Below are 22,254 nucleotides of genomic sequence, written 5' to 3'. Positions count from 1 at the left end.
CTCTAAGAGTCGGACACAACTGAGTGACTTCACTTTCACTTTTCACTTTCATGCGTTGGAGAAGGAAATGGCAACCCACTCCAGTGTTCTTGCCTTGAGAATCCCAGGGATGGGGGAGCCTAGTGGGCTGCTGTCTATGGGGTCGCACAGAGTCGGACACGACTGAAGTGACTTAGCAGCAGCATTTACTTTAAGTAGGTGCCAATTAAATGGGCTCTTCTATAGTACAAGAAGAATCTCTGTTCTTATAAAGACTTCTGATATGAGAATAAGATAAAAAAATATAAAATTTAATTATGAAATTCAACTTTATCAGGGAGAATACATCACATAGCACCATCCAAACTGTTCCTTTCCTGTAGTTCATCTACCTAGGCCTATCCTAAACAACACAGAAACATTGTAAATATTTTGGTTGTATGGTGTATGGTTATACCCAAGCAGGGAGATTCCTCCCCAACTCCCAATCAAACCTTAGAAAAATGTTCTTTCATTAGAACTTTTAAAAAGCACATATGAATTCAATAGATATGGATTATTCAAGATAGAAGATAATTCATGGAAAAACTATTTCTTTTAACCTTCACACAAAACATGTCTAATGATATACATTTCAAAAGTAAAGTAGATATAATAGACTACTTGCAGGTAACCACTGAACATGCCATATCCAAAATGCCTGATAATGTGTGTTGGGGCGAGAAAATGGACCTCTAGAAAAAGCAGAGTTAAAATTTGAACAATTCCAATACAAAAAAGTATCTTACATTTGAATATACATAGGTGCAACATATACTTTTGCCAACAGACTTTTTCCTTCTCTAACTGCACAGAATGATATTGGTTGACCCATAGCATGAACACTCACTGATTTTCTAGAGAGTTCATTGTGAAATGTTAAATTTCATGTAGATGTTTGTAATGAATGAACTCCAAATGCCTTTTCTTAAGAGTTAATAAATACTATACTTTTAAGTGGGCTTCCCTAGTGGCTCAGACGGTAAAGCGTCTGTCTGCAACGCAGGAGACCCGGGTTTGATCCCTGGGTTGGGAAGATCCCCTGGAGAAGGAAATGGCAGCCCACTCCAATATTCTTGCCTGGAAAATCCCATGGATCGTGGAGCCTGGTAGGCTACCGTCCATGGGGTCACAAAGAGTCGGACACAATGCATGTTGTTCATGAGGAGGATATATTGTTTTTATTAGGCTCATCAGTAAAAGCATACTTGTGAAGGTCAAAACCTGGGCTATATATTTCATATTTGTTTCATAGAAGAAACATTCATAATACCATTCAAATATTTAAGTAATATTTCTCTACTACTACTAGGTGCCATAACTTGTGCTAGTAACTGAAGTACCCTACACCAGTGATTTACACCCAGGCTTTACATCAGAATACAATAAACGTGAAATAGTATTAATATTCTGGCTTCATCCTGTAGGTCAACTAACTCAGGAATTATATTTTTAAATACTTCCAATATGCAGCCAAACCTGAGAATCAGTAAATATGTCTTGCTCCTTAGGATAATGGGAAGGCAAATAAGGAAATAGTTATAATGAGTGTGAGTAGAAAAAAAATATCCCTTCCTCCAATATATATTCTTGCCAGTGTGTCACATTAAATGATAGTTTTTTTTAACTCGATACTTCTTAAATTTTTTAAACATTTCTTTGAATGTCCACTGAATTTTGTCATAATTTAACTGTGCTTCATTTTCACTAAGATGTCTTTTTTCTTCTTCCTCTCCTTTACTCAAGCCCCTCTATAATAGGATGAATCAAATAGGTTTCCAAAGTGGGTCGAAATTTGATTCAAAAGTTAATAAGAAGGTTTTTAATAGAAGAACCTGTACTAGGGTCAGATTTCCTCAAATAATCAGTGCTACTGCAATGATTTTTATTAGGAGAGGAATGTAAAATTAACCTATCTTTTCAAATTTTCATATAATTTATATTTCTGTAAAACCCCTTAAAACAACCATTTAATGAAACAAATAGAATAGAGTTTGTGAGTGAAAGTTGCACAGTCCTGTCACTCTTTGCGACCCCATGGACTATAGAGTCCATGGAATTCTCCAGGCCAGAATACTGGAGTGGGTAGCCTTTCCCTTCTCCAGGGGATCTTCCCAACCCAGGGATTGAAGCCAGGTCTCCCACATTGCAGGCAGCTTCTTTACCAGCTGAGCCACAGGGGAAGCCCAGAATAGCGTTTAATGGGACATAATTCGTGGGAATTCAATTAAAAAGAATATATAGGTTATGTAGAACCAGGATCACCAGGATCATAGTAGATTACCAAGTTAAATAAAAGATGGATTTAGATTTTTTACCATTCCCTCTGAATTTTAAGTTTACCCTTAAAGAATATACTACACAAATTCATTTTGGATCCCCTCCCCCAACAAAAAACATAATGTATATGGTAGACAGACTCTTATTTTTAAAAAAACTTTTAAGATCAATTTTTAAAATTAGAGCCTTATAGCTATTATTCTGAGTAGGGAGTAATAAAAAGCATTGCTTCCAAAATGCCAATATATCTGGCTGAAATGACAAAATTTCCTTTTCCCTATATATTCTTTTGTCAGTCAGTTGCCAGATATCCAGCTATCTGGAAACCATCTTACCTTTAGCAATGTGTCAATAAAACAAGTGATTGACAGATTCAAATATTTCCTCCAGATAGCCACATCTTTGGAGTCACTGTATTGAGTATAGCTTTTAGAAATATTTTGTGTATTGTTTCTCAGTCTCCATAAATTCACACAAGGCAGTCATCAATAAGGCAATAAGGAAAAACCAAATTTTATTCTATTCCCAAGCATATAGCAATTTTATATAATGACACATTTGATTTTTTTAAGATTATTATTGCTTTAAGAGTAAAAATGCATTCTGAGGTCCAAATTTCTAATTTACAAACTCTTGAAACATGGCACTCCTAAGGGCTTCCTGCTAGGAAAAATCTTTTAAGCTAAAGGGAAAATTATATCAGCCTACACTTTGGGGGAGGGGTACTTGTACATTTCTAGGAAAGTTCACTTAAAATTCAGTTAAACATTTTTTTTCTCCATGACTAAGTTGTTTGTATATACAGGAGATGCAAAAGAAAAAAAGTTAGAAAGACTCAACTATTATGCTATAAACCTCTTCAGAGCAGGAATCATAACTTAGAAATCTTTATCTCCTTTAAAGGTAATCTTGGTTCCCATGGTCAACAAGTGCGGCTAAATGTGTTTCAACTTCTAAAAGGTGTTAAATATCAGAATTACAGTGATTCCCAGGTGGCTCTTCTGTGGTAGAGAATCCAGGAGACAAGCATTTGATCCCTGGGTTGGGAAGATCTCCTGGAGGAGGAAATGGTAACCCACTCCAGTACTCTTGCCTGGAAAGTCCCAGGGATGGGGTCACAAAGAGTTGGACACAACTGAGTGACTGAGTATGCACATCAGAATAATAGGGAACAATTAAGGAAAGCTAAGGACTATTTTTATACCACTATTGAAGTCCTGATTATTGGTTTTCTCTTCTTCCCAAATCAAGCAGAATTTTTAAACCCACCAAGCCATTAACAGTTACAGTACTATCTATTCCAACAGGAAAAGTCTTATCCCCACAAACAGACAACACAGGTTATGGGGACCGAATTATTGACATTTTATGGACCTACACAATATGGAAAATAACCCATTCATTGGGCCCCCTCTTTTACATGAGAAACAGAGAAATCTTCTCAAAGGATATTACATATTTGCAAGCATATCTAAGCAAATAATCCTTAAGACAGGAAAATAAAAACATTCTAAACTTGAAAAGGGGTTCCACAACACCAGCACAAATCTATTGACTGTAGACCATACTCAAATAGTTCTAGGACTTCCAAATGAAGAGTACAAAATTCTGTCTATGGTTTGGATACCTATTCCAAGGAACTCCAAGTCTCCTTACAAGTATAAACACCCAGGATAACTGTCTAAAATTGTTACTTTCAAGATGTTTCATATTGTATGAAGAGTAACATTGTATATGTCAGCCAACCATTCAACATTTATTGCGGATCTGCTACAGATTCATTCATTCAGATTTCATTTTTTTGTCTGAGGATAAGCAAATTTTTCCAGACATATTTTCAAGTGTCCCTGATATGGCTGAGTTAGTAAAATTACTACGAGATCTCACTGCTGAAGTAAATCATACTGTTGGCTGGCTTGATATACCTGCTAGTTAAAGTAATTGTTTAATTGTAGTCATATGGGTGAGGGAATAAAATCCATAAGCATTGTAATAGGTAAGCAATCATATATGCTCTTGGGGCACTGAGTTTTAGCAGCTATTTCCTCTGGTGATTGGTAGTAGTGCTTGTAAATACAGACAGCTTGATGGGAAATGAACAAACCAAAACAGAAAGTGTCTTTGTATACACAGACTCTGACCAAATTGGCTGTCACAGACATTTTAGAGTTTCCTCCTTGCATCATTATAACAACATGGACTTTGCAATTAACCATTTATTTACATGATCATTGAAAATCGTCTGGTCATTGAGTATTAATATATGCTTTCTATGATCACTGAAAAACATCTAACATAGCATCCGGAGTTGCTCAACGATTTTCAGCCTGTGACACATCATTAAACTTATCAGGGCACACCCAAGGCTGCATATGACTTTCATGGGCCCTGTGCACATATCTTTGTGGGTTCCTTCCTCCACTTGGAAAAAAAATAAAATAAATTAATAGATTATCTTGGTCCTAGCATTCTCATTTATTCACAATGTGTGAAAAAAATTTAACATTTTATTTGACCCTGAACGTGAAGAGATAACCCACGCCCAAGGTAAGAGAAACCCAAGTAAGATGGTAGGTGTTGCAAGAGGGCATTAGAGGGCAAACACACTGAAACCATACTCACAGAAAACTAGTCAATCTAATCACACTAGGACCACAGCCTTGTCTAACTAAATGAAACTAAGCCATGCCCGTGGGGCAACCCAAGACGGGCGGGTCATGGTGGAGAGATCTGACAGAATGTGGTCCACTGGAGAAGGGAATGGCAAACCACTTCTCTTGCCTTGAGAACCCCATGAACAGTATGAAAAGGCAAAATGATAGGATACTGAAAGAGAAACTCCCGAGGTCAGTAGGTGCCCAATATGCTACTGGAGATCAGTGGAGAAATAACTCCAGAAAGAATGAAGGGATGGAGTCAAAGCACTGACTTGATGGACGTGAGTCTGAGTGAACTCAGGGAGTTGGTGATGGACAGGGAGGCCTGGTGTGCTGCGATTCATGGGGTCGCAAAGAGTCAGACACAACTGAGCGACTGATCTGATCTGATCTGAACGTTCTTTGTTAAAAATTATTTTCAAAGAAATTAAATCATTTCATGAACCCTAAAAATCATGAGCCCTAGGCAATGTTTGTGTTGTGCCTAACAGATGAGCCAGCCCTGGGCACACCAAGTTATTCACCCACTTTCCACCTGCTTTTGCCCTAACCTTGTTGAGGCTCTGGCTGAGCATGTCTCCCCCAAAGCCTCGTAGCCATGAACTAATAAACCATTCTTCTCCCTCCATCCTTCTACACCACCATTTCATCCTTTTCCAATGTTTGTGTGTGCATTTTTCCAAAAGAAAACGTGGGACATTAGGATAAACCAGGCTCATCGTCATATAACAAACCATAGTACAGTAGTTGAGTAGTAATTGGCTATTGAAAAGCATTTCTTTGATTGGCTAAACTTTCATTTTTTAATCTAAATTTTTTTACTATGCTATGCATTGATGTTTTACTATCCTATGTCTTGGTATCAATTTCCATTTATTAATTTTACTTTTTCCTAATCTTGCATCTTTTTTAAGTTTCTTAAAAAAAATTAACCCCTGATTATGCCTTCTTGGTTGTTATGCCTCCTATTGTTTGTAAATTCTCCATCTTTGGTACTCTTTTCAAAAATTTTTCACTTTCTAACTCACTTTTTCAAATTTTAGGCATGTGTATTTTTAAATGTATTCTTTATTTCATTGACTACATTCTCTGAAATTTTAATTATTCATTTTAACATTTCTAATAATTATTCAGAATATTATAATGCCCAGATCTTTCACTTTATTCTAGTCAAATCTGATTTAATAGATCTTTTATATTAATTTAAATATTTATGTATAAATATATATATACAAATCATCATTTTCTAAGGTATCTTCTGTTTCATTTATCTCTTTTCCAGATTGCTTTCCCACTTTTAAAGGGCATATTACATTTGGCATCTTCCTACAGAATAGAAAGTATCAATATAGTTTAAATTTTATATCTCCAAAATGAGTTTTATTCAAGTTTTTGCTTTCAATATGCTTGAACAGTTTTTTAATCATTTAAAAGAGGGAAACTAACAAATTGTGTATTGTCTCCACTATCATTATACAAAAATTCCATTTCTATTATTGATTATCTCTAAGGCAATCATAGATGAATTAATAAACTAAAATGCATATTGCTTTTTAAAGAAATGTATTTGAAATATGGTCTTGATATGACACAGTCATTGCAAATCATTTTATAGGTGAGCTCTAAGTGCTAAGCTTTGTTTTTTCTACATTAAGTACTAAACTTCTTAGATTGGACCTAGGATGGTCCGCCTTATTTTGAATTGTGTTCTAAGAGGAATTGTGTATAATGTGGAAACAATGTAATAGCAATGGTACAATAAAGCTTTTTAAAAATAGCTTCAACATATTGTTCCATTGTGTAGGAACTTTTCCTTGCATTTGTCAAAACACATCTTGTTCTTTCATAAACTGTAAAATATATATACCTTTAAAAGAACATCAGAAGAATTGTAGAACCCAAAACACACAGAGATCTACTAATTTTAGTATAATTTCATAACACCCATTTCAACAAAGAGTTCAGGCAATGGAAAGGTAAAATTATTTTAATCACCTTATATATTTCTATGATGGATTTTTCTTTCTTTTCATCTACTTCATAATTCTTCAATTCCCACATAAGACATGATTAGAATTCAGCTTTGGCTCATATTGTACATGTGGATAAAATTATATATTTAGATGTATATTACACCTGAGAAATGTATTAGAAATGCAGGTGCTAGATCCCACACCAGATATACTAGATCATAATTTGGGGGTAGGGAGTGGGGCAGTAAGGCTTCAATATTCCAACAAGCTCCAAAGGAGATTGTGATGCCTAACAAAGTTTGTTTTGAAATTCACAAAATTTGGAAATTAAATGTTAAGACTAAAGTTTCCTTCCTGTTTTTTAAATAGCACAAGTTAAAACATAGACACAAAATGAAGGGGTACCAGACTTGAATATTCTGTAGGTTCTTTCTTTGGAAAAAGGTGGTGTCCTAAACTGGAAAATGAACTTGTTTGGTTTAGAGTGTTTTAAAAATACATTTAGAAGGTTAATTACAGACAGTTACAGAAGAGTAGAATTTTTTCCATAAGATATCCCAAAGCTACTTGCAATGGTGATAAGCTATGTTATTTGCAAAAGAAATTTCAAGAGTGCTTTGATCATTTACCTAACTTGGGGAAAGTCTTGTTTCATCCATTGAATTAATTCTATAAACTGACTAAAAAAAATAGTTCTCAAGAAGAGAACTTACCAACAGCTTAGTGAAGAAGAGTAAACATAGGTTGACATGTGAAGACACATAATTACATGCTAGGTATATGGAAGCTTGTCTCTGCCCTCACCTCACCATTAAATCTTTTTTTTTCTGAAGATATGAGAGCTAAAATTGTCTTAGGTAGTAATCAACTCAGGGGATTGACATTGGCCAAAGCTCGAAATAGCCAAAATACTAATCTCCACGTATAGAATTTTTTGCATCCCAACAATAGATTAGTATCTGTGTAAAAGGACATTCTAGCACCTAAATCAATTAAGAATGCAGAATTAAGACTGCTCCTTGTAGTCTGTTGTAAAGGCATATTACTAATAGTACAGTTGGATCTGTCCTATAGAAGACATCCCAGGAATGAGTACATCTCTAGATATGCCAGGCACAATGGCAGTGATAGTTAGTGGCACCGAATTCAGGAAGATAAAAGCAGACAGAAATCAGGGAGAATGTCCAAACATTTATCAAAGCTTTAGTAGATGTACAGGTAGGGTTGCTGGATAAAATATACCATACCCAGTTACATTTGAATTTCAGATAAATGACAATTTTTAGTAAAAGCATATTCCTAACATACAATATAATATAATCTTTGTAATGTTGTATATTGGGGATATATTAAATATACTGAGTCTTTGGTCATTTATGTGAAATAGTAATTTAACTGGGCATGACATTTTTATTTGCTATATCTGGCAACCGCATATACAGGGTACCCTGAACAATCCTCCACATCTCAAGGAAAAGATGCTTAATGGTCATGGTTATTTTATTAACATTTAAGAGAACAGCTGATATTTACATCTTGCTAAATTATAAAAAGACCTTTTCCATCTTGAGCCTCTTTTTGTGCTTATCCCTGATAGCACAGTTTCCATAATTCTCCCTGCACCTTGTAAATTGGATAGATGGATAAAAGATAGGTGACACAGACAGGGCAAATGAGTATGGTCACACTCAAACTATCTTCTATTTTTCCTGTAACTGAAATTTATCTACATGCCTATTGTTAAAGCGGTCTTTTTCTAAGAAAAACTGTTTTTATATGAAGACTGTATAGAACATGAGGGTAATTTTAGCACCTGTCCTTTCTTTACCTCAGCTGGCCCGGGAACTGAAGTCTCAGTAAGGAGCATTAGAAACACAGCTCCTCCCCAGACCCCCACTACTTTTAATGCACTTCCATATAGCCTGGGACACCTTATTAGAAATACCACCGAGGCCTTCACCAGAAGTACCCCGGAAAACTACAGCCAGAACAGCAGCCAGAGTCAGCACCTCAGTCTATGGATGGCTGGAATGACATCTTGGGTTCCCTGGACTACTCCACCCTTCTCCAGCACCACGGAAGAGGTAAGTGAGGAGAAAGGAGTGCATGGAGTGTGTCTTGGGAAGGCCTCAGAAAGCCCATTGCTTGAAAAGACTGGCTTTGCTGGAAATAATGCTACTTAAGTGGGTGATGAGGCACTCTGTGTCTTTGTTGTTAATTGTACATGAAGGCATTTTGCATAATGAGAAAATCTTGGAGGTAGAATTTAAATGGCTACACCTTTATAAGCTGAAGATAATTATAACTCCTGTAGACTGGCCACATTTCTGAACTGAAGTCAGGGTTCATAGTCTTACAAGAATTAAAATCAGGAAGTAAAAATTACAGTCAGTAATTTGCAGGTCCCCCTGCATATAGGTCACAATCATTTATGCTTATAAGGGAGGGGAGAGAGTCACAAAGCAATGCAAGATTCAGGAATCATTATAACAGATTTGTAAAGATGGACAAGGATAAGCTGAGTCATATAAAATTCTACATCGGCGTCCACAAGACAGGGAAAAGGCTGAGAAGCAGCCAGGACACGGCTGTAGAATCTGTTCACATAGCGTTTCTGTTTCAGGTGTTCACGCCTTTGGTTTTGCTTTCCATTCAGGGTTTTAGGCCATCATTTTAGACAATAGCTGTAATTAAAGCACATTTTAAAAGCTAAGGTTTCATTTGGCAGTATTTAGCTGTTTCATAATAAGCAATCTGAGGGCTTCCCAGGGAGTGCAACAGTAAAGAATCCACCTGCCAATGCAAGAGATGTAGAGACCGCTGGTTCAATCCCTGGGTTGGGAGGATTCTCTGCAGGAGGAAATGGCAACCCATTCCAGTATTCTTGGCTGGAAAATTCCATAGACAGAGGAGGCTGGCTGCCAATAGTCTGTGGCATTGCAAAGAGTCAGACGTGACTGAGTACATCCACACACACAAAAGCAACCCAAGTAATTTAAAGGAAGTAAAAGCTCAACTCTATGCATGTGACTTAACCATTTTAGTGCTCTGTTTTCTTTTGCATTGTGCAGAAATTAAAATTGCACATGACTCCTGGCTAGTGAACCCATACCTCATTATTGATTGCAAAACAAATAGAGCCAGTGCTATAAATCTGCCCTCCAACCTATTTCTTGCCTTGTCTCTGAAGAGTTCAGAAGGCCTCATGACTTTCCTGGACACTCTTTAATCAATTTAAAGCTCAATATTCACTATCAGCCTATTAGCAAAAATACCATTTCAAGAAATAACCCAAACTCTAAATTCAATTGAAATGTTAGCTTCTCCCTTCCATCACCCCACCAAGCTTGGTCTTGAAATAGGGGAAAATGGAATGTGTTCAAATTCTCTCACATCTCACCAGCTATATACCCACCTCTCCAAGCTTGATCTTCATGGTTTCAGATATATCTGGGCTTGGAAAGTGGGAAGGAAAGACAGGAAAAAGGAGCAGGAGAGCTGTTACTTAATGATGTCATCATGAACTGGCCCTGTGGTCTCCCTAAATCTCCAAGCCCTGAGCCCTTTCAACCACTGATGTCAGGGAGAGTTTCACCACTTGCTTGTGAAATTGAACACTTCTTGGTGGAGCACCTTCTCATTCTGGCTGAATGTACCTTGACTAAAACTGCATTCTAACACCAGTTTATAAGAGGATTCTTATAGCTGAGCTTAAATATTTATATTTACTTTTTTTTGTACTGATGTGTGTATTTTGTGTATAGGTTGCTGTTGTTCAGTCCCTAAGTCATGTCTGACTCTTCTGAGACCCCATGGACTGTGGCACTCCAGGCTTCCCTGTCCTTCTCCATCTCCCAGAGTTTATTCAAACTCATGTCCACTGAGTCCGTGATGCTATCTAACCATCTCTTCATCTGACACCCACTTCTTCTTTTGCCTTCAATCTTTCCTAGCATCCAATGAGTCAGCTCTTCACATCAGGTGGCCAAAGTATTGGAGCTTCAGCTTCAGCATCAGTCATTCCAATGAAGAATCAGGGTTGATTTCCTTTAGGATTGACTGGTTTGATCTCTTTGCAGTTCAAGGGACCCTCTAGAATCTTCTTCAGCACGACAGTTCGAAAACATCAATTCTTCAGTGGTTACCTTTCTTTATGGTCTAACTCTCACATCCGTACATGACTACTGGAAAAACCATAGCTTTGACCATACGAATCTTTGTCAGTAAAGTGATGTCTTTGCTTTTTAATACACCGTCTAGTTTTGTCATAGCTTTCATTCCAAGGTACGGTGTCTTTCAATTTCATGGCTGCAGTCACTGTCCACAGTGATTTTGGAGCCCAAGAAAATAAAATCTGTCACTGCTTCCACTTTTTTCCCTTTCTATATGTCATGAAATGATGGGACCAGATGCCATGATGTTAGTTTTTTTAATGTTGAGTTTTAAGCCAGCTTTTCACTCTCCCCTTTCACCCTCATCAAGAGGCTCTGCGTGTGTGTGTGTGTGTGTGTGTGTGTGTGTGTATTGATATCAGTATATATGTACTAATTTTTATCAGTATATATATAGGCTTTTTCCAGTAGCCATGTATGGATGTGAGAGTTGGACTATAAAGAAAGCCGAGTGTCAAAAAACTGATGCTTTTGAACTATGGTGTTGGAGAAGACTCTTGAGAGTCCCTTGGACTGCAAGGAGATCAAACCAGTCAATCCTAAAGAAAATCAGTCCTGAATATTCATTGGAAGGACTGATGCTGAAACTGAAACTCCAATACTTTGGCCTCCTGATGTGAAGAACTGGCTCATTGGAAAAGACCCTGATTCTGGGAAAGATTGAAGGCAGGAGGAGAAGGGGACAACAGAGGATGATATGGTTGAATGGCATCGCTGACGCTATGGACATGAGTTTGAGTAAGCTCCGGGAGTTGGTGATGGACAGGGAAGCCTGGCGTGCTGCAGCCCATGGGGTCACAAAGAGTCAGACGTGACTGTGCGACTGAACTTACTCAGAACTTATAGGCTTCCCAGGTGGCTCAAATGGTAAAGAATCTGCCTGCAGTACAGGAGACGCAGGTTAGATCCCTGGGTCAGGAAGAACCCCTGATGAAGGGAAGGGCAACCTAATCCGGTATTCCTGCCTGGAGAATTTCATGGACAGAGGAGCTTAGAGAGCTAAGTTCATGGGGTTACAAACGAGTTAGACACAACTTAGTGGCTAGACAACAACAACAGCAAGCATATATGTATATATAGAGAGAGAGACAGAGAGAGAGACAGAAAGATCAGTACCAAAAAAAACCACAAAACTGCATCAAATAAAAAGCATGCCAAATAAAAACTATAATCAATAGAAACATATCTGCCTGAACACTATAAGGCTGTATTTTAGCAAAAAAGAATATTGCCTCATTTTTGCCCAAGTTTTACCATTGTGAACAAACATATAGGAAGCTCCTAGATGTGGCTGGGCTCTACGGGATGGATCAAGGACAGCCAGCTCTAGAGTTCGAGGAGCAGCCCAGTCCTGTGTTACAGACCTCATGTGGTCCAGCCCAGAGCTGGGTTTGCAGCCTTGGATTGTGATAAATACTCTGTTGGGTTTTTTTGTCTTTTGAGTTTTAATTTTTTCTAAGAGGAGATTCATGCTAAGGTTTATATGAGCTCCCAGATGAAGCATCAAGTGTCTGAAGTTTGTGTGAATCTTGTTCAATATGTTTCTATTATATATATATATATATATATATATATATATATATATATACATACACAGAGAGAGAGAGAGACAATTTTATTCAGGGACTAATTATATACACATACATATTTTTTTCCTTTGTAATTTCTCCTGTTTTATCTCTTAATCACTCTTCAACTCCCCACCCTCATCCACCAAAAAAAAAAAAAAAATTGACAGTCCAGTGACTTTGGAAAATGTTCATGTATTCAACAAATAATAATATTTCTTGAGAACTTAACTAGTATCAAAACACAATGGTTAAGAACTCAGGCTTTGAAGTCAAAGTCCTGAATTCCTCTTGCTAGCTAGTGACCAGCTTCAGTTTCCTCATCTATTAAAATGAACCTCTACCTCTTAGGGCTGTTGTGAGGACTGGGAGAGACAAGGCCTATAAAATGCTTAACACAGTACCTGATCCTTAGTAAGCACTTAAGAAGTAATAGCTGTGGTTGCTGTATTTACTGGGACTCAAAGGTGAATGACAGGTTGTTGCCCTGAAGAAACTCGCCATCTGCTGAGGTGCTGAGGGGGATGGAGATTACTTGGGTTTGGGTGGAATACAAAAGAGAGGTTCTTGACCTTGTGGAGGTTTTAAGTAATGTCTTCTGGTGGACAGAATATCTGATTTGAGCTTCACAGAGTACAGGAATTAACCCAATAACAGGTGGGGAGGAGGGAGGGAGGGATGGACATGGAACAGCTGAGATGGGACAGGATGGAAAGTTGGACATAATTTCAACTTTCACCCAAGATTAGTATTTTAAAGAAACTTGGGGATTATTATTGCTTCAGTCCAATCATGGATTCCATACTAATTCATTGAGCATCTACTATCTGCCAGACTTTGGGGGGAGTATGAAACCAAAGATGGTGTTACAGAGGCACATAGAGAGCATGATGTAGTCAAAATCATTGAGCACAGGATCAGTACTCTGTTGTTGTTATTCAGTCGCTAAGTGACTCTTTGTGACCCCATGGACTGTAGCACACCAGACTTTCCTGCCCTTCACTATCTGCTGGAGCTTGCTCAGACTCATGTCCATCCTGAGTTGGTAATGTTAACTAACCATCTCATCCTCTGCTGCCCCCTAATGAATAAATGACTTAGACAGTATAAGAAAGTGAAAGTGAAGTAGCTTGTGTCCGACTCTTAGCGACTCCATGGACTGCAGCCCACCAGGCTCCTCCGTCCATGGGATTTTCCAGGCAAGAGTACTGGAGACAGTATAAGAGCTCTGTAATAATTTTCACATGTGTGGAAGTTGGATGTATATTGGTGAACATCTCACATTTTTAAAGCAGTCTTCATCCAGAAACAGACACTAGTTCCTACTTGTTATTTTAATTAGTGACATGCTTAGATTATCTGTCATTCCTCTTGTTTCCATACATATGTAGCCACCAGGTAGCAGTTAGCACACTTGACCTGAAGGAGATCTAGCAAAGAAAGAACAAGAACTGAAATATGAGATTTTTTGCTTGGAAAGGCAATGACATCACTATAACTCCCATTTATGAAGTGACCATATGTTCTAGATCTACAAGCAAAGGACGAGTTGGGGTTAGAACACAGGACTGGGAATGGAGAGTAGGGTGTCACAGAAAACTTAAAATGAGAAAGTGGGATGTTTTTGTGTTTTTTCTTCCATCAAGAGTTCCTTTGAGTAATGAGGAAGGAAATATGAAGAGATGCTATACTATCTGCAATGAAGAGAGTCCAGGGGATAACAAGTAATAGCTAAAATTTGTGTGCCAGCAACTATGCTAAGCACTTCCATATATTCTGGGAGGTGGGTACTTGTATTTATTTTCCATCACTGTGTAACAAACAACCCCAAAATTTAGTAGATTAAAACAATGAGAGCTTACTATTTATCATGGTTTTGTTAGTTGGAGGGTGGGGTGGAGGCGTCCTTTGCTGGTTTCACCCAGGCTCACTCTTGCAGTTGCCTTCAGCATGGGGACTCAGATGACTTGGAAGCTTCACAGTAGCCTCTTCCATGGCTAGCATTTTGAACTAGCTGCATGCTTCGGAGAAGGCAATGGCACCCCACTCCAGTACTCTTGTCTGGAAAATCCCATGGATGGAGGAGCCAGGTGGGCTGCAGTCCATGGGGTCGCTAAGAGTCGGACACAACTGAGCGACTTCACTTTCACTTTTTACTTTCACGCATTGGAGAAGGAAATGGCAACCCATTCCAGTGTTCTTGCCTGGAGAATCCCAGGGACGGGGGAGCCTGGTAGGCTGTCGTCTATGGGGTCGCACAGAGTCGGACACAACTGAAGTGACTTAGCAGCAGCAGCAGCAGCGTGCTTGCTTCTCTACCTGGCCACTCAACCTCCATTAGATACCAGCTTCTTTACCGGATGGTTTTGGAAAGCTTTGCAAGAGAGGAAAGGTGGAAGCTACAAGCCTACTGAGGCCTAAGCTCTGTGACCACACATTACTTCTGCCACATTCAATCAGTCAATGGAATCCTGAGCCAGGCCAGACTGAGGAGGCGGATAGGTAGAAATCACTTCTTAATGGGAAAGAGCTGCAAAGTCTCCTTGAAAAGGGGCATACGTATTGGGTGAGATGAATCTGTGGTCATTAAACAATCTACCATAGTATTTATTGGGCTTCCCTGGTGGTTCAGATGGTAAAGCATCTGCCTGTAATGCGGGAGACCCGGGTTCAATCCCCAGGTTGGGAAGATCCCCTGGAGAAGGCAATGGCAAGCCATTTGATATTCTTTCCTGGAGAATTCTATGGACAGAAGGGCCTGCTGGGCTATGGTCTATGGGATTGCAGAGAGTCGGACATGACTGAGTGACTTCACTTTCACTTTTCACTCTCATGCATTGGAGAAGGAAATGGCAACCCACTCCAGTGTTCTTGCCTGGAGAATCCCAGGGACGGGGGAGCCTGGTGGGCTGCCGTCTATGGGGTCCCACAGAGTTGGACATGACTGAAGTGACTTAGCAGCAGCAGCAGCAGCTTAAAGAGACAAGGACTCACCCAAGGTCACATGGTTAAATAGTAGCAGAGCAAAGAGGAGAGAAGACACACACACATACACTCCTGCCCATCTAGTCACCTTATTCTCTTGCATAGAGCTCCTATTTATGAAGATAAAGGCCAAGAAAGAAATGATCTGAAGCCCTACATCACTCACTGATGCTCCTGCAACTGCTACTGCTAAGTCACGTCAGTCATGTCTGACTCTGTGCGACCCCATAGATGGCAGCCCACCAGGCTCCTCCGTCCCTGGGATTCTCCAGGCAAGAACACTGGAGTGGGTTGCCATTTCCTTCTCCAGTGCATGAAAGTGGAAAGTGAAAGAGAAGTCGCTTAGTCGTGTCCAACTCCTAGCGACCCCATGGACTGCAGCCTACCAGGCTCCTCCATCCATGGGATTTTCCAGGCAAGAATACTGGAGTGGGGTGCCATTGTCTTCAAGCTGTCCTAAATTGGCTCTTTTCAGAGCAGATTTTTCCCTACCCTTGTCCTTTTCCTTCTCTTTCCTCACATCCTCTTATGTCAGTTTGGAGGACTATGAACCTGAGCCAGTACTTGGCTTCAAGACTCTCTTTCTCTCATCCTGGACATGAATTAAGGGAATCAACCTGTATTACGTGCCTACAGTATTTCCTGGAAAATAGTGTTCAATTAATATTAGCTATTGCTATTATTGTTACCATTACAGTATTATGTGATTGTGCGTATGTGTTTTTGTGTGTGTCTTTACAAGGAAAAAGTTGGTGGAATAAGAAGCTTGCCTATGGTATGAGTCAAGAAATATCTAGCTCAGTGGTACTCAAAGTATGGAGCCCAGATCCAGAACTCGATAGGCATGCAGTGACTATGGCCCAGCGATCTTTGTTTTAACAAACCCTCCATGTGACTACATGGAGGTACTTTTAAATTCCAGAACAACTGATCTAGATAAATCTCATCCTTCATCCACAATATCTCTCTAGTGGACTCACTAAATGCCTTATTTTCCCACCATTGATGGCACTTTTGTGCGTGTGTTATGACGGGGTGAGAGGAAAGTGAAAGTAAAGTGTTAGTCGATCAGTTGTGTCTGACCCTTTGCGATCCTATGGACTGTAGCCCACCAGGCTCCTCTATAGGATTCTCCAGGCAACAGTACTGGAGTGGGTAGCCATTCCCTTCTCCAGGGGATCTTCCTGACCCAGGGATCAAACCCAACCCAGGGATTGAAACCGACCCAGGGATCGAACCTGGGTCTCCTGAATTGCAGGCAGATTCTTAACCATCTGAGCCACCTGGGAAGTCAGTGGGTGGGAGGGGATGGTGCCATAAAAGTTAAATAATCAAGTAGCAGAATTAATGCATCTAATTTCAGTCTTCTGCTGTAACTTAGCAAAGTGTACAGTCTTGAAGGAAGGGGGCCCAGGATGGATAAGTAGAACCTGAGAAGATACTGAACTGCTGCTGGACTCCAGGTTCTTTGTGTTCATTAAAAAAAAAAAAAGCATTTCCAGGCACATGGTTCTATCGGGCATGCATGAGGCTCCATATTGGAACATTGGCTGGATTTCAGCCCCTGCACATACCTTCATCCAGGCACCCCTGTGTGCCACATCCACAGAGATATACTCTGTCCTTGTACACAAGCCCAGTTGTAGATCAGGCCAGAGGTGGGTGTCAGAGGTTCACCCTTCGTGTATTAGCCATTTCCTATGGGCAAGGAGAGACAGGTAGGAGTGGAGGTAGCAGGAAGTCAATCTTCTGGGGCCCTGAGCATGGGGTGCAGGCGGAAATTACATGTGCAGAAATGGCCTCCAAAGGAAGAGAAGACAGGCCACGGAATTGTGTGTCTCTTCAAACTCTGAGCAGAGTTCATTTATCATTTGAGTCATGGGCTCTCAAGAAAGGACTGATCTGGATCATCTCTCAGCCATGTGACCTTGGGGGAGATGGTTTGAAAAAGTGATAAAGAGCCAGGGCTTTCGTGTCAGAGAAACCTGGTTTAAATCCAAGTGGTATCAACTAGTAGTTGCTCAAGTCATACTTGCTTCCTCTTTAAAATAAGGATAATTAAGGTACTCTATCTGCCACATAAAACAGCTGTGAAGATTGCAATCTAATTAAGAAAAGTGCTTAGTGCATTGTCTATACACAGTATGTATTCAGTAATGTTGACTAATTTAGAAATTAACACTAGCTTCTTGTTTTTGTCTCATTTTTGCTACCCTGCCTATGTCACAGGGTTGTGGTAAGAACCAGATGAGCAAGCATTATCACGTGACAATGCTTTCAAAGGAATGAAGTATTGAACATGCATTAAAAATGTTACTGGCTGGTTCTACTAAACACCCATCAGTTTTGTTTGGAGACACACCCCCTTCTTCCCCTCACCGCCATCCTGCCCTGGCCAGGCCTGCAAGAGGGCCCACGTTTCCTCAGTTCATGAATAGCCATTGTGGTGCTGGTGCAGGTTTAATGGCTCTGTGCTTCCTTTCATTTGGCCCTCAGAGACATCACCGCCCAACATGAGTCTCCAAATAATTGAGGAGACAAATGCGAAAAAAAAAAAAAAAAAACCCACCCCTAGCAAGTCTGGGGTCAACTCCTTTATCATGTTACATAAACACAGGGACGTCTCCCCACTGCCCACTGCTCTGTGGCCAGAACTAAAAATGGGACAGCATTCCCCCTTTCTGAGACAAACACCTAGAAGCAGAAGTGCAAACACAACAGTAAAAAGAAACATTCCAAACCATCCCCTAATGATTCCTTGGGATCAAGAGAAGATTTTTAGATTGTCTAGAGTGAATAGGATAAAAGATAAACAGATGATAAGACTGGTCATAGCACAAAGAGTTCATGCAAGGGGGTGCAATATTGCGGGAGGGATGTGTCCTTGACAACCTTAATTTATAATTGGCATCATTTAAGTCTAATTCTGACAAAGGGCTGTAGTTCTCTCAGATTGCCCACTAACGTGGACTATTATGTGCCAATAGCATATAAAATGCAACCCATAAAACAGAGCGTGTGCATTGACATGGGCTCTTTCACCTCCCAGTATTTGTCTAACATGGGTTCCCTTTGGCAGATGAGGTGGAGCCCAGGTGAGGGTTGATGCAGAGGGGAGAGAATGTAGCAAAGGAAGGAAAATGAGATTGAAGGAGAAGCCAGGATGTGCAAATTGAGATAGGAAGTCTGTGGCTCTCAGTCCTGGTCTTACACACATCAGAATCACCTAGGAAGCTTTTTTAAAGATACAGATTCCCAAATTCTCCCTCAGACCTATTGAATTAGAATTTACCAACATAGGACCTCAGCATCAGAGTGTAAAAATCTTCTCATGGATTCTAATGTGCAGTTATATTTGTGATCCATTGGGAAATAATTGAATAATTAATCTGTTAGAGAAAAAACACTGAACCCAAGAGAAGAGGAACAGTTCTGTTGACAAGATACCTATAACTTGAATCTAATCATAAGGAAGCATCAAACAATTGCAAATGGAGGGAAATACATACTATAGAGATAACTGACTTATATCATTCAATGAGGTCAATGTCATAAGGATGGTTTTAAAGACAGGAAATGTACCAGATTATGGAAGATTAAGAGACTTGACAACTAAATATAACACAGAATCCTGGGTGGGATCCTTGTTAGAGAAAAAAATAGCAACAACAAATGCCAAAAAGAATGCTTGAGTCAATTGGTGAAATTGAAATATGGATTATAGATTAAAGCATTATATCAATTTTGCATTTCTTAAATTTAATGTCTTTATTGATATTAAACAATTCATTCAGGAGATATGCAGTCTACTCTGAAATTGTGGCAGAATGTTAGAAAAAGATAAATGGGTCTTGGTAAGGATATGTCATAGCACTCACTCTTATAATTCTTACAGCTTACCCATAAGTTTGAAATTATTTTGAAACAAAAAAAGTTTAAAAAATAAAAGGAGTGATTTGCTTCAGGGCTTGTATAGGGCAGAATCCAAGGGATGCTCTTGAGTTAGGGGTAAACCAGTGGCTCAGACCTAAGAAGATCTGTCCATCTTCTTCAAGGACCAGGAGGAGAGAGGGTTGGGTGGGGAGAGGATAGCAAACATCATGAGAAATGATGATGAATTTGCAAGAAAGAACAGTAAATCCAGGGGTCAGAACTTGTGGGTGAGCCAGCTGATAAGTATGAAGATAAAGATGCTCTGGAAAAGACTGCTAAGTTCTTTAAATCTCTACAATTTACCCCAGTTACATACTGGTTTTATTCACATGGTTCACTCACAGGATAACAGCTTTGAAAACCAATTATTATGAAATATGGCAAAAAGTCACTGAAAGGGGAAACTATGAATTCTAGGGAATGTCTCTGAAGGGAAAATTTTCTTGATTCTTCCCACTCTTTTGGTGAGCTGGCAACAGAATCCTACCACTGCTAAATCCAGACAAGGTCACCACTGGGGTACTGTCTGGGAAGTATACAGGAGGTACCTGTTTTCTCATCAGAGCTCTTTTTATCTGGATCTCAAGTAGACCTGGGTCGATGAGCACACACTGCCAATGCATCTTTATCAGGTGCTTGCCCTTCATCTGTATCTGTGAACATTTACACTTGCGCCTCTTTGCACGAGGCTGTAATTCCAGCCCAGGACGGCAGAGTTGAAGAGAGAATGCCACGATAGATGATTTGCTAAGAGTTTTGATCTTGGTGGTCTGAAACCAATGACCTCTGGATAATTCCAGAAGAATTAGATCTTTCGTGGAGTCAAAGGTTGCTTAGGCACTAGTTTATCTGAAGGTTTAGGTACTAGGTATTCTTGAATTCTATCATGCTGAGGGTTCCACAAACCTCAACAAAAGAGTCCGAAATGAATTACTTGGATGCAATCTCAAAAACGACAGAAAGATCTCTGTTCATTTCCAAGGCAAACCATTGAATATCACAGTAATCCTAGTCTATGCCCCTTGAAGGTGAAGTTGAAGGTGAAGTCGAACAGTTCTATGAAGACCTACAAGACCTTCTAGAATTAACACCCCAAAAAAGATGTCCTTTTCATACAGGAGACTGGAATGCAAAAGTAGGGAGTCAAGAAATACCTGGAGTAACAGGCAAATTTGGCCTTGGAGTACAGAATAAAGTGGGGCAAAGGCTAATACAGTTTTGCCAAGAGAATGCACTGATCATAGCAACTCTTCCAACAACACAAGAGAAAACTCTACACAGGAACATCACCAAAATCAGATTGATTATATTCTTTGCAGGCAAAGATGGAGAAGCTCTATACACTCAGCAAAAACAAGTCCAGGAGATGACTGTGGCTCAGATCATGAACTCCTTATTGCCAAATTCAGATTTAAATTGAAGGAAGTATGGAAAACAACTAGACCATTCAGGTATGACCTAAATCAAATCCCTTACAATTATACAGTGGAAGTGAGAAATAGATTCAAGGGACTAGATCTGAGAGACAAGGTGCCTGAATAACTATGGACAGAGCTTCGTGACATTGTACAGGAGGCAAGGATCAAGATCATTCCCAAGAAAAAGAAATGCTAAAGGGCAAAATGGTTATCTGAGGAGGCTTTACAAATAGCTGTGGAAAGAAGAGAAGCAAAAGGCAAAGGAGAAAAGAAAGATATACCCATTTGAATGCAGAGTTCCAAAGAACAGCAAGGAGAGATAAGAAAGCCTTCCTCAGTGATCAGTACAAAGAAATAGAGGAAAACAATAGAATGGGAAAGACTAGAGATCTCTTCAAGAAAATCAGAGACACCAAGGGAACATTTCATGCAAAGATGGGCACAATAAAGGACAGAAATGGTATGGACCTAACAGAAGCAGAAGATATTAAGAGGAGGTAGCAAGAATACACAAAAGAGCCATACAAAAAAGATCTTCATGACCCAGATAATCACAATGGTGTAATCACTCACCTAGAGCCAAACGTCATGGAATGCAAAGTCAAGTGGGCCTTAGGAAGCATCACTATGAACAAAACTAGTGGAGGTAATGAAATTCCAGTTGAGCTATTTCAAACTACCACACAATTGCACTCATCTCACACGCTAGTAATGTTCAGAATTCTCCAAGCCAGGCTCCAGCAATACGTGAACCATGAACTTCCAGATGCTCAAGCTTGTTTTAGAAAAGGCAGAAGAACCAGAAATAAAATTACCAACATCCAATGGATCATCAAAAAAGCAAGAGAGTTCCAGAAAAACATTTATTTCTGCTTTATTGACTATGCCAAAGCCTTTGACTGTGTGGCACAATAAACTGGAAAATTCTGAAAGAGATGGGAATACCAGACCACCTGACCTGCCTCTTGAGAAACTTGTATGCAGGACAGTTAGACCTGGACATGGAACAACAGACTGGTTCCAAATAGAAAAAGGAGTACGTCAAGGCTGTATGTTGTCACACTGCTTATTTAACTTATATGCAGATTATATCATGAGAAATGCTGGGCTGGAGGAAGCACAGGCTGGAATCAAGATTGCCAGGAGAAATATCAATAACCTCAGATATGCAGATGACACCACTCTTATAGCAGAAAGTGAAGAAGAACTAAAGAGCCTCTTGATGAAGGTGAAAGAGAGAGTGAAAAAGT

General features: G+C 39.5%; 1 protein-coding gene across 1 annotated transcript in view; it reads left to right on the top strand.

The window, feature by feature from the left end:
• Positions 1-22,254, top strand: part of PTPRB (protein tyrosine phosphatase receptor type B) — a 132,850-nt gene that overhangs the window by 3,205 nt on the left and 107,391 nt on the right. Inside the window, exon 3 of the mRNA XM_005887723.2 lies at positions 8,762-9,012. Within this exon, the coding sequence (XP_005887785.1) occupies positions 8,762-9,012 (251 nt within the window). The remainder of the gene's footprint in view (positions 1-8,761; positions 9,013-22,254) is intronic.

This window comes from Bos mutus, chromosome 5 (assembly GCF_027580195.1).
Source record: "Bos mutus isolate GX-2022 chromosome 5, NWIPB_WYAK_1.1, whole genome shotgun sequence".
NCBI classification, from domain to species: Eukaryota; Metazoa; Chordata; class Mammalia; order Artiodactyla; family Bovidae; genus Bos; species Bos mutus.
The sequence above is the reverse complement of the archived record's forward strand: the minus strand, read 5'-3'. Positions and strand labels throughout refer to the sequence as shown.